The sequence below is a fragment of the Oryza glaberrima genome, chromosome 3, assembly GCF_000147395.1.
Source record: "Oryza glaberrima chromosome 3, OglaRS2, whole genome shotgun sequence".
Classification (NCBI taxonomy): domain Eukaryota; kingdom Viridiplantae; phylum Streptophyta; class Magnoliopsida; order Poales; family Poaceae; genus Oryza; species Oryza glaberrima.
In genome coordinates this window covers 11,813,437-11,826,962 of record NC_068328.1, presented here as the reverse complement: position 1 = coordinate 11,826,962, position 13,526 = coordinate 11,813,437, and the positions used below count along the sequence as shown (strand labels likewise).

The following is a 13,526-nucleotide window of genomic DNA, read 5'->3' as shown; positions in this document are numbered from 1 at the left end:
TTTTTTAATGGAATATAACATCTCGGCATTTGCTCAAGAGAGCTAAAACCCATTATTACAATCTAGCACTCTAAGACGAGTGTAGTCCAAATAAGACAGCAAACAGCGCAAAAATATTTAAAAATAACCAATAAAAGAGAAGGGGAACACATTATTGAAGCATATTTATGAATCTCTGTCTGTTTATTTGAGTTCTCCACGATTATTCATTCGGAATCAACCTCTGAACAGTCATCCACCAGCAAAACTGGGAGTAAAAGCATATACAACAATTGTTGGGCTAAAACATATCTATGCACAATAATATGACTGGAAATTGCGACAAACCTGGATAAAAAGTAAATCAAAGATTTTTGAGAAGCTAGAAACCTAGCAGCAGCAAGGCTGTACGTAGCATTGACATCTTGAACAGCAACGGGATCCCAGGCATGGCTGATTGGCAGAGATGCGCGTGGAGACGGCGGCGGCCGACGGCGACCCCGGCTCCCTGTCCTCTCGCACGGCCGTCGAGATGCGCGTGGAGACGGCAACCACGGCGCCTACGAGCGGTGGCGGCTACGGCGTTGGGGCAGAGCGGCGGCGACCCCGACGCGAGCGGTGGCAGGGTAGGGGCGGTGGAGACGGATCGCTATTTCGCTTTTTCTTTCTTTATTAACCGATCGCTAAATCCTCTTTTTAACCGCTTGTTACGCGAGGAGGATTAGGAGATCGCTAATTGCAGGGGTGATCCGATTTTTGATATAAGCCATTGGATGAATAGATATAAGGGTTAGGAAAGATAGGTGTTTAATGAACTTGTACTTTTTATAGTAGTCTAGATACCGGTGACTTTATCAATTAGTCTACAATACATCATTGAGCATATAAGGTTAACAATTGATTTATCTTATTAGAAAATTCAAAAAAATATGAAAACTATTATAGGCCTACTTACACAACATGGAAATTTGTAAAAAATATAACATATATGTTATGTGCTATATAAAAATATTTTTTATTGTTGTTTTTAATATAAATCATCTTTCATACACTATATAAGATATTTTTTACTATTATCTCTTACAAAAGCAAATTCTCTCTCATATACCACATTTAAATATGTTTTTTTTCTAAAAAATTGAAACTTGTATACAAACTTCCATGGTTGTGTTTGTTTCTTTGGGTTCCCAACTCCACTCCCTATTTTTTTCGCATGCACGCTTTTCAAACTGCTGAACGGTGTGTGTTTTGCAAAAGAAAATTTATAGGAAAGTTGCTTTAAAGAATCATATTAATATATTTTTCAAGTTTATTTTAGCTAATACTTTAATCACGTGCTAATGAACTGCTCCGTTTTTCATGCAGGAGGGAAACGCTCCCAACACACACAAACGAACACAGCCAAGCCACATAAAAATTTCTATTTTTTTGAAACTTCTGATGACAATCAATTGTTAATCTTGTATGTCTCTAATGATATTTTGGGTATTGTTGAAAAGAAGACCCAACCCAATGACATATTGTAGAACAATTAATAAAACCGTTGATATATTACATAAAAAATATGAATGGTAAATCGTTGAACTCGAAATAACTGGTATAGAATAGATTCTCTCTTAATAAGACTACTGATGAATGCAAGTCACTTGGGGAACCAATAAACCACTGTTCCCCAAGAAACTAACTTTGTTGATAAAGATTGACATTGCTAGGGGCTTTCGACACGGTATCTTTGGCCAAAACTGGGAAGTGTTGTAGCATATTGGGTTTGGTCACATCCTAATTCCTGACCTAGTGACAAAGAACAAGGTCTGGTCCTTCATGTTTTGTTCCACATAGTCAAATATTAGCGACTCCGAACGTCCCTCTGACGTAGCGCTTGCTACGTGAGACGATCTAGTTCCTTTCAGGTTGTGGCTAGGGCAGGCTGTGGCTTATAAACTGCAGTTACTATAACATTAGGGCAAGTTTTATAGTAGGAGTGGTTGCCACATCTAATTTTATCCATATAAGATAAGAGGTGATATATACAATATATCACATCTACACCACCTCTAATACTAACTCAAATAATTTTATTTTATTTGTTTGTCCAATCCTCTCTTAATTTCATCTTCTTTTTATTAGGGTTTGTGTGGAGGTTGCCCCTTGCATGAGGGGTGGCTCATCTTCTCTTTCCTCACTTATTACTTCCATCTCATCATCCAATCCTACATAGTATTTTTAGAGGCAACTCATGAAGCATCATAGTACTTGCCCTTATGCCATTTAGCCTTATCAACTGAAAGCTACACATGGGTTCAAGGGTGAGGGGCAGGCTCAGCTGCCAATATCTTAGAAATCTAGACAAGCCCCTGACCTTAAACGGGACACGCATCTTGAGCCTCTTAGCAAGCAAGCCTCTTAGCAAGCAAGGTAATGGTACTGCATCTCAAAGTTATTGTTAAGTGGTCTCATTATACACTAGCTCGGGGATAAGCCAATTTTCAAGGGAAGGGATATCATGAAGCACGAGGAGAACCAGAGGTTGTTGGGGGCACGGATGAAGCTGGAGAAGAACTCACTGTTGACAACGAGGAGCGTGGGATGAAGGACTTGGCCCGAAGGAAAAGGCAGAAGAAAGCTAATATGATCATGGGGCATGAGTGGGCCGCGTGATGTAAACTGTCGTGTGGTCTTTGAGAGAGGGAGAGTAGGGAGACATTAAAAGGGAGGTGTATTGTAATGGAATGCTTAAGCCGATGAATGAACAAAAGGTGGTAGCGGCTTGATCCAAGTTAGATATCGCAAACTACATCCTCTGTTTCTTAATTCCTTATTCGATATGTAGTACTTCCTCCGTCCCAGAATATAAGAAATTTTAGAGTTAGATACGGTTATTAAAAAAAGAGTAAAATGCATCAGCGGTCCTTAAACTTGTCAGAAGGTTTTACTTAGGTCCACGAACTTGCAAAGCGCACATCGAGATCTCTAAACTTGGTTTATTGTATCATCCAGGTCCAAAGCCACTTTTGACCGTGGTACGTCTTGCCTACGTGGACGATGACATGTATTTTTTTTTATTTTTTTCTCCCTTCTTCCTTATTTTTTCTTTTTTATAAAAAGACGATGACATGGACGATGATGTATACGAGGCATTTTCGTCTTTTCGACAAGGAAGAAAGAGAAAAAAGAAGGGAGAAGGGAGAAAAAATAAAAAAAAATCCCATGTCATCGTCCACGTGGCGTGCCACGTAGGCAAGACCACGGTCAAACGCGACTTTGGACCAGGATGATACAATAAACCAAGTTTAGGGACCTCGATGTGCGCTTTGCAAGTTCATGGACCTAAGTGAAACCTCCTGACAAGTTTAAGGACCGCTGGTACATTTTACTCTTAAAAAAAATAGGTATAAATGAATGGTGAAGGGTTGTGATTGGATGAGTAGTGGAGGTAGATAGAAAAAGTGAATGGTGGAGTGTTGTGATTGGTTGGGAAGAGAATGTGGTGGATAAGTTGTTATATTTTAAGACAAATCCTAAGGGTTAAAAGTTGTTATAAAACCGGCCCGATATATACCTCGGAAACCGAACGCGAAAAAAACGCCATAGAAGATCCAAACATTAAGACGACACCAATGCACGGTATTTGGTAACGGAGTTAAGCCGAGGCCACATCTCCGGGGCACTGATTACGCGTGCTCCTCCCCGATCCAGCATATTACAACGTATCAGAGTTACAACGACTCACAGCCGGTCGCCGCCAGCAGCCGCTCCCTCTCGCTATGCTAAGTCGCCATGCGGTTACAACAGGCGCGCCCCTCTATTTATGAGAGATCCTAGGACAGAGTCCGACTCTTACTCTAGTCCTACACCTAATACAACTCCAAGTCCTAAACTGTAACCGACTTTGTACATATATTCGACACAAAACTCTAACAAACTCCACCTTATATATATCGGGCTGGTTTTATAACAAGTGGTATCAGAGCCCAGGTTTGAAACCCGAACAATTTCCATGGGTTACATGGTGCGGAGGCTAGGTAACAAGTCTTGGGGTCACATGGGTTGATGTGACGGGGAGATTGTTAGGCCCAATGTGTGACGGGGGAGATTGTTTGGTTTAGTCCCACATAGGTAATTGATGATGGGGGAGCAAAACTTAAAAGGTGGGGCAGTTCTCACCCATTAGACTAGTTTTTTGTGTTGTGTAGGCCCAGGACCTAAAGTTGTGGCTCTGGTTGGGCCTGTGGTGGAGCAGGACCAATGTGACCTGGGTGGCCCACGGTTGGTGGGCCGGCTACGCACTGTAACAAGTGGTATCAGAACCCAAGGTTTTGAACCCGGAACAATTTCCATGGGTCACGTGGTGGGAAGTCAAGGTAACAAGTTGGGGGAGATTGTGTAGGCCCAGGACCTAAAGTTATAGCTTCGGTTGGACCTGTGGTGGAGCAGGCCCAATGTAACCTGGGTGGCCTATAGTTGGTGGGCCAAGCTGCGCACTCTAACAAAAGTTGTTATATTTTTGGGACGGCCCATAAAAAACGAATCTAGGACCGGATGTGACGTATTCTAGTATGATGAATCTGGACAGATGTATGTCCAGATTCGTAGTACTAAGATGTGTCACATCCGGTACTAGGTTCGTTTTTATGGGACGGAGGGAGTATGTCTCAAGATAAGTCTAATTTTCATCCATTCCACACATCTCTACTATTATAAAAATTGAAGATGTTTTTGTCGGTATTTTGGTACGTCATCCGTATTTGAGTTGGTTTTTTTAGCTCGTTCGCTTTTGGAAATACAAATCCGTGTTTGAGTCGGATTTTAAATTCGTTTGCTTTTGAAAATATCTTTAAAAAAACTGCTAACTTGAAATGAAAGTTAGACTCCTAATTGCAGTTCCTGATTTTCTAAAAGAAAAAATCCAAGCGAATTTCCAAAGTGAATTTCATCCTAGTTAAACCGTATAACAATAATAAGATTAAAATAGCATTCATATGTTGCAACGCATGGGTTTTTTTTCTAGTAACAATTAAAAAGAAAAAAAAAAGCTAAAATCCCACTACAATTTGCCACCTACTTTATCTATTTTCAATGTGTTAGTCTCCTAGTTCTACAAACTCCAATGCAGTGAGCCAATGATTACTCGAAGATGATCCTAGCTTAGGATATAAGAGAGCAACATGATGTTATTTTAGAGCGAAGGGAAGTAGTAGCTAACATATACTCCCTCCATCCCATTTTAAGTGGAACCATGGTTTTTCGCGACCAACTTTGATCATCTGTCTTATTTTCAAAAAAATTAAATTTTTTTGAAAATATAAGTTACGAGTAAAGTCCTATTAATGTTTTATCATCTCATAACAATAAAAATACTAATTATAAATAATTTCAAATAAGACGAACGATCAAAATTGAGCGCGAAAACTCATGGTTGCACTTAAATTAAGAGACGGAGGGAGTAGTAGCTTTTAACTGTATACTCTAGGCTGTGTTTAATTCCTTCCAAAGTTAAAAGTTTGGGTTGAAATTGGTATGATGTGACTGAAAAGTTATGTGTGTATGACAGCTTGATGTGATGGAAAAAGTTGAAAATTTGGATCCAAAGTTTGGATCTAAACACAGCCCTAGCATATGGTATACAAACCATTGACATGAGTGCAGATCATGAGGAGCACTTTGCTCAAACATGCTCCAAACAACAACCCCGAGTAGTATACGGCACAGTGTACTACCGCCCTTTGGCAGTGGCACCGCAATAGTGCAACTGCAAAGCACAAACCCCTTCCTCTCCTCCACCTCGTTACAAAGCGGCGCACCAGCCGAGCGGTGTCTCCTACCCTCCTCCTTTCGCCTACTTTGCAATCATGAAGCACACGTCCTTCTGGTCCACCACCACGCCCTGCACCTTCCGAAACCGCAAACCCCAACCTTCTCCTGTAATTTTCCCACCCTTGGTTGTGTTTGCTCGAGTGGTAAAACGAGAACGGCCAAAGAAGGACAATGCGTTTGCTTGGAATTCTGGGGCTGGACCTGGACGATACTCCATGACAATTGGACCAGCCGAGCTTCGCGTTCACGCAAGAAAGTTCCAACTTCCAAGAGATCCAGCGGCCAGCGCACGGCGCTTTGTTTTGTTGGTCAGCACACCAAGTTCAGCTAAACCATTGGTTAATTAATTTGACCGGGGAGACACAGCTCCAGGGATTCGGGGAAATGGCAATAGAGCTGGAGATCTTCACAAACTGGTTTTGGCACAACCACCTTGTTAATTTCTGACAATCATGGCAAGCGCCGGTGCCTGAACCCTGAAGCCCTGGACTATTATCACTTTATACTCTCTTTAAAAAAAAAAAGGAACTGTCACCACTTTGGATTCGCACTTTCTCTTAATCAGGGGAGGCAATTGTGTGCAGAGACTGCAGATCCAGCAGCAGTAATCTGTAATCCAAGCCCCATGCAAATATGCAATGCATTGCAAGAAAAGATTCTCCCTTGACGAGTCTTGTGCACTTTGCTGGTCCTACCTGCACTGCAACTGCAAACGCGAGCGGTCAAAAAGAACGCTCCAAGAGGGTGTTGGGGCTGTGTTTGCAATTGCAAATGGCAATGCCCTCTTGCCTTTTGGTTGTTGCCTGTTGGCTTGGCTCTCTCTTCTCTGCTGCTGCTGCTGCTGCTTCTTCCCGCCATGTGGTTTTCGACTGATGAAAAGCTCCTCGGTGACTCTCGGTGTGGTGGCGCCATGCCAGAGCTGCACTTTTGAATGGCTGTCCGCCACTGGCCGTCGGCGTGAGAAGACACCACTAGGGTGAAGACACATGCTCTACTCTTGCTGTCTCACGAGCATCTTGGGTTTCAGAGTTCAGAATCCTTCAGCTCATCAAGATCCAAATTGCCACAAAAAAAAAAGAGGCTCTCCTACTACTATTTTCGTCACAAAATATAACAATCCAGAATCATGTTAGACACATTTTAATATTATAAATCTAGCTCAAAATATAGCAAACTATGACCGAATTAGATATTTTTTTGATCCTTGTCCAGATTCTAGAATATGTATAATTCGGTTTTAGGTTGATATATTTTGAAGTAGAGGTAGAAGTTTAATGTGTTCTTCACCGGCTCCCGGTTACACAAAGCAGCGACTAAAACAGATAGCTGGGGGTGCCAATGTGACTAAATGTATGAGACAGAAAATGTATGTACTTCCAAGCAGTAACAGGCATACGAGTCGTAGACAACTTGCACGACAATAAGCAGACAGTTAGTATACTGGAACTACACAGATTGCAGATGCTGTGGGAGTTAGTAATAGTATTAGTATTATTATTATAGACTGTTGTTGATTTGACAGTCAAAAAAGCACACAGTCCACAAACAAGTGCCCGGTTAAAAACTCCATGATCGGTGATGGAACACACACATACAGTAGGGGTTGTAGTTTTATGGGGGACCCTGCAAATAAGAAGGTTGCGCACGCTGCAAGAAGACGGCTCCAGATGTGTAGTGCCAACAAAATCATCATCATATTGTATGGTTTGTTCCTGCATTTTCAGGTACTCCGTTGTTTGTTTATGCACATGGATGGCGGTGATATGCCAGCTCTAGGCGATGTTAACCCATGTCGTTAGTGATTAGACCCCACGGCAAATCGGTAATAACGCTATGCTCACAAAAGGTATAGCATTATACTTTCCCGTCTGTATAAGCATTTCAAGAATTTAAAATTTATTCACAAATATAAGAATTGTTAAGAGTCCCAACAATCAACTTTCGTTCAAATTTATTTCCCACTTAACATCTAGTTCTAACCACTACCACCATCCTTTATTTAATAAGGGTCACCCAAAATTTTCTCCTACTTATAATCTCCTAAATGGAAGTCTTAGAAATGTTTATATTTATATTTGTGGACCGATTGAGTACATCATAACATATCCACATCGCTCTGGAATCTCTAAATCACAAGAGAATGATTGTGCGTAACAATGGCAACCCATACTGCAGCATCAGTAAATCAGTACTATGGTAAGTGTAGCATTGCACTTACCATAGTTTAATGTCGTTGGCTTCCAAGATTTCATTCAACTGAACTAACAAACTTTGACTACCAGCTAACCTCTTGATTAGTTCAGCGCAAGGTGCTGCACCATGATTTTAGAGTACAAGGGTGTCTCCTCCCTCCTCGGGAAAGAGATTAAAAAACAAAGATACTCATGCAGCAACATCAGCAAGGAAGAAGTACATTAGAAAGGGGACAAAATGGACAATGTAAACAAGTCCATTTTCCATTATAGTTTATACACACGCATAGTAAGTCATTAGGGTGGGGTCAATCCGTATCAACCCGTTCTGATTTTTCTGTATGATTCCAAGCAATGTCAGGTAGATGAACACACAAACACCAAACTCAGTAATCAGTACTACTTTATTTCTGTGGAGACACTACTTGTGAATTGATGCAAATGCAATAATATAGGTTCAGAAATGAACCGCAACAAAATGGAAAAAACTCTACTATCAAACCAGCAGGCAAATCTATACCAGAAGACAAATTACACAAATAATGTGCAGGAATGGAAGCATTTTTTTTCCTTTCAGTGTGCACTTGTCAGACAAGAGAAAGGCTCAAGTGATTAACTGAGATGTTCTATGTTTCATCCAGGTAAAAAACACTACAAAAAGGAACAAGGAACTGAGTGAGAGCTCAACTGCATATCAATTTTTACATACAAATAGACCAAACAAGAATTGGAAACAGCATATATAATTGATGTGAGAGGATCCACAACAGTTAACATCCTGATGAGGATCAGAGTCAAACACATCAACAGCCACAGGCCATGAAACTATTTCATGCATTACATAATAACTCAGCTACCAAAATACTACCCAGAAACTTCACACTTGCTCCTAGTACTAAGCATAACAGATAGAATCCCCTTCATGTCTCATCATTTTATCAGTTGCCAAGCAAAGAAGGATCTTAAAATGGAATAAGAGAACTAACAAAAAAGGGAACCACATCAGATAGAGCTTAACCTAATTCAGTTTCAGGGCTATCCTGGGGGCATCTGATCAACTCCAGTATGTTCACCACCTCACTCATGTCTGGCCTATTGGAAGGAACCTGAGAAGTGCACACTAGACCAAGTTTCATGATTGGAACAGCCTCCTCTAGCGGAAATTTTCCGCAGAGCCTCTCATCAACACACTCTTCCACCTTCCCTTCATCCAAAGCAGCCCTTACCACATCGCAAAGCACAATAACATCATCTTCCATGTACTGCACCGGCGTCCTCCCTGTCAATATCTCAAGGACAAGAACTCCAAATCCATACACGTCACACTTTTCAGTGATCTTCACAGTCCTGCACGCAAACTCTGGTGCCATGTAACCAAGTGCACTCTGGACCTTACTGCTTAGAACATACCGATCCAACATCGGCAGAAGCTTTGCCAATCCGTAGTCCCCCACCTTGGCATCGCCTGATCCATCAAGCAGAATGTTGCTTGACTTCAGATTGTAGTGGATAATGTCATGGCGGTGGAGATGGGCCAGGCTTCTTGCAATGCCAAGAACTATATCAAACCTCTCTTTCCATGAAAGACAATTTGCAGTGGATGATTCATGCAGTTGTTTATGTAAGTTACCCCCAGAAACAAACTCATATATAAGAAGCTGAAGTGATGGTGTCCAATAATATCCCTTGAGCGCAACAAGGTTGCGGTGGCGTAGCTTGCCTAGCATCTTCACTTCTCTCTCAAACTCATCTTGAGATTTAACCAAGCTAGACACAGTCAGTTTCTTGATGGCGACAGGTTGGCCATCTCGCAGAGTAGTCTTATAGACAGTGCCAAACCCACCACGACCAAGCTCACAGTCCTTGTTCAGGAGAGCGTGGGTACTAGCACTGAATTCTGGATTACCGCCTCCAAACATGACAAGCTTGCCTGAATTCACATCAGTTGTGGGGGACTGGCTGAGATATCCATCAGAGAGTTCTAGCTCAGCAGCAGAATGAGAGCCTGGAGTGCGCACTCGAAGGTTGAGAACTGTAATGGTTATGACACCAACAGTAATGAGAACAGCAGCACCAATTGCGACAAGGGCTGAGATGCTTAGTATAGTTTTCTTGTGACGTAGGCCATTTGGTGTAGGCTCGGGTTGTGATAGTGGATCCGAAGAAGAGTCTGGGTTCAGCACAATTGGCTTTGGTAACACACCAGGACAAGAAGAATTTAGCTTTGCACCACAAAGGCCAGGGTTGTCAGACACTGATGAGAGGGGGATAGTGTCAAAAAAGCTCCCAGGAGGGAGATCCCCAGAGAGCTGATTATGTGAAATATTGAAGCGTATAAGGTGAGGCAGGTCAGAGAGCTGCTTTGGTAGACCACCAGTGAGCTTGTTCCGAGAAAGATCAACAGTCTGCAGGTTGGTGATGTTGGCTATTGTTGCCGGAATTGCGCCTGTCAGGTTGTTGTGTGAGAGATCCCTGCAAACAGTAAATACACCAAAAACAGGATAGTGTGGTGTTAGACGATATATAAAGTAGAAATGGTTTGAGCAATATACAATGCTCGCCGAACTATTGAATCGAATCAGTGAGAGGTTCTTAAACTTACAGTGATGCAAGGGCAGAGAGATTGCCAATCTGTGCTGGGATTTCTCCAGTAAGGGAGTTCTTCGCCAGCCTCAACTCTCTCAATGACTCTCCTCCAACAGTAGCTGGAATGCTTCCATTGAGCCTGTTCGCAGTCAAATCAAGCACCTCAAGTGACTTCATCTGCACAATGCTCGGCGGAATACTCCCAGACAGCGAGTTCCAGGACATGTTCAGTGACTGCAAGGTGATCACCTGGGAGATTTCAGATGGGATCCTTCCTGAAAACGCATTGCTCGACAAATCCACACCTCGAACCATCGAAGATGCATTCACAGGTACAAACACCTCTCCACTCAAGGTGTTGTCCGACACCGATACCCACTGCACGCCGGAAGCAAAGACCCAGGAAGGCAGGGTGCCGGTCAGGGAATTCCAGCTCACATCAACATGCACTAGGCTCTTGCATCCACCAATTGACTCCGGCAAGCCACCGGTGAACCCATTCCCCGACAGCCTCAGCTCCTTCAATGACATCAACCCGCCAATCGACCCCGGAATCTCCCCGGAAAACTTGTTCCCGGACAAATCAAGCGTCTCCAAGCTTGCCATTTCTCCAACCCAAGTTGGAACATTGCCGGTGAGCGCGTTTGAGCTCAGGTCAAGGTATGTGCAAGTGGAGAGCCTCCGCAGCGACTCCGGCAGGTTGCCGGAGATGTTGTTGGAGCCGAGGTCCACTGACCTCAGCAGCGGGCAATCCCCAATGTCATCGGGGAGGCTGCCTGCGAGGCGGTTGCTCCGCAGGTTCAGAGACCGCAGGTTGAACATCCTGCTGACGCCGACCGGCAAGTCGCCGGTGATGGCGTTGCCGGAGAGGTCCAGCGTGCGCAGGGCGTTCAGTGACCAGATGTCGCTCGGCAGCGCGCCGGCGAGGCGGTTGGAGGACAGGTTCAGCGACGCGAGCGTGGCGCACGCGCCGACGTCGCGCGGGACGTCGCCGGAGAAGGCGTTGTTGGCCAGGGAGACGTCGCGGAGGTTGCGGCAGTGGCCGAAGAAGCCGTCCGGGATGGCGCCCGAGAAGGCGTTGGCGCTGAGGTCCAGCGACTGGAGGTCCGGGAGGCGGGCGAGGTCGGCGGGGAGGTCGCCGGAGAAGTTGTTGCCGGAGAGCGAGAGGGACTGGAGCGACTCGAGGCGGAGGAGGCCGCGGCCGAGCTTGCCGGAGAGGCCGTAGCCGGCGAGGGAGAGCCCAGCGACGCGGCCGGTGAGCGGGTCGCAGGTGACACCGGCCCACGCGCACGGCCGCTCGTCGTCCTCGCTCCACGTCGCGAGCCGCCCCTCCGGGTCCACCACGTCGGCCTTGAACACGATCAGCCCCAGCACGTCGTCGTCCAGCGCCGCCGCCGAGGCCGCGCCGCCGCCCTTGGCCTCCGCCACGAAGGCGAGGCAGGCCAAGCCAACCAGCACCACCAGAGCCCGCATTGCCGCGACTCCGGAGAGCCGAAACGCGCACGAGCAGCAAGAAAAAAAAAGGATGGCCTTCTTGCCTCGGAAGCCGGAACGCGCAAGGCCGCCGGCGGCGAGCCAAAATGCTCCAAGAAACGCCGCAAGAACGCGCCCAGGAGACGACGAGCTTCGCCTGAATCTTCAGAAGATTGGCCTCCAAGATTCAAACGGCACCTTCTTCCCCGCTGCACAAATCGAAGAGAAGAAACCAAAAATGCGAGTGAGATTAAGAGCCCCCAGCTAGAATTCAGTTACTACTAGAAACGGAGCATTCCAAGAATGAGCAGTGAGCCAGTGACTTTCACTGGGTGGCAGTAGCAGGCACTCGCCGAAACAGGGCTTACCGTGCACGCCGCCGGCCGTCTACGTCGCCGCCGGCTTACCGGAGAACGCCATTGCAGTGGGAGAGGGGAGGGGAGACGGGGGGAGTGGGCGGAGTGGGAGTGGGAAGTGGAAGGTTGTAACGGCGAGCGAGGAAGAAAAAGGAAAGCGCAAGGGGACAAAGTAAAAGAGCAAAAAAAGAAAAAAAAAAGATGATGATGCAACGCAGGACGGACGGACGGACAGATCGATCGGACGGCTATGTTCGGGCGTATCACGCGAACGAACGGCCTGGATGGATGGGCGGAGTGCACGGCGGCGTACAGACAGAGGAGGGGGGGAGGACGGGTTCGATCGGTGGTGAACCGGTTGCATGGACCGGGCGTGGGTGCGTTGCCAGCGTTGGGTTCCTCCTCGGAGTCCGCGGCGTTGAGCCGCTCGGCGTTCGAGGCGTGGTGGTGGACCGGTCGGTCGAACCAACCCGACCGCGGACTCGGTGCTTTTGAGGTGTGGACCCCCCCGGGCCGGCCGCGACTCCGCTGCTCCGCCTGCGGCGCGTCGCGTACAGCGTACTACTCGGCGTAGCATTGAAGTTGAACTCGTTCACGTTTACAACACACTTCGCTGCCTGCGCCTACTGCCAGCGAGCGAGCGCGCGCCCGTCCATTCCATTCCGCACGCGTCACGCGTGGTCGCGGCTGGCCTCCCGCAACGTACAGTAGAGCGGAGACGAGACGGGAGCGGGAAAAAGGGCCATTTTGATTTCATGCAAAAATGTGCCTTACATAATTGACACATAAGTTGTCAAAAAATTTCGTGCTACCAATAATTTACGGGCCTATTTGGATTGCTACCAAAAACATGCCCTACCAGTATTTTGATAATTTGAATAGTACTTGTGTTTGATTTGGATTGAAGCCCATTCATTGGTAATACCTAATCTAGATTTGGCATCATCTGGAACATTATTCACTACAATTTTATATTTTGGCTCTATTTTGGTAGCAAACCAAATATGATCCAATGTAATTTTACCTTACCAAAGATTTAGTAGTGCCAAAACTTACCTATATTTTGGCACTACCAAAAAAAATTGGTAGGGTAACGATCCAAATAGGCCCTACATATGTTTTGGTA

The 13,526-nt window shown here is 45.4% G+C and overlaps 1 protein-coding gene across 1 annotated transcript; it reads right to left on the bottom strand.

Annotated features, from left to right (window-relative positions):
* Positions 1-8,661: 8,661 nt before the first annotated feature.
* On the bottom strand, positions 8,662-12,562 carry LOC127768178 (probable LRR receptor-like serine/threonine-protein kinase IRK). Its single transcript, XM_052293717.1, has 3 exons — positions 12,413-12,562; positions 10,588-12,253; positions 8,662-10,457 (listed from the first exon to the last, which is right to left on the bottom strand). Exons 2-3 carry the CDS (start codon positions 12,042-12,044, stop codon positions 8,999-9,001), a joined length of 2,916 nt encoding a protein of 971 aa, XP_052149677.1. The 5' UTR covers positions 12,045-12,253; positions 12,413-12,562; the 3' UTR covers positions 8,662-8,998.
* Between the last annotated feature and the right edge of the window lie 964 nt (positions 12,563-13,526).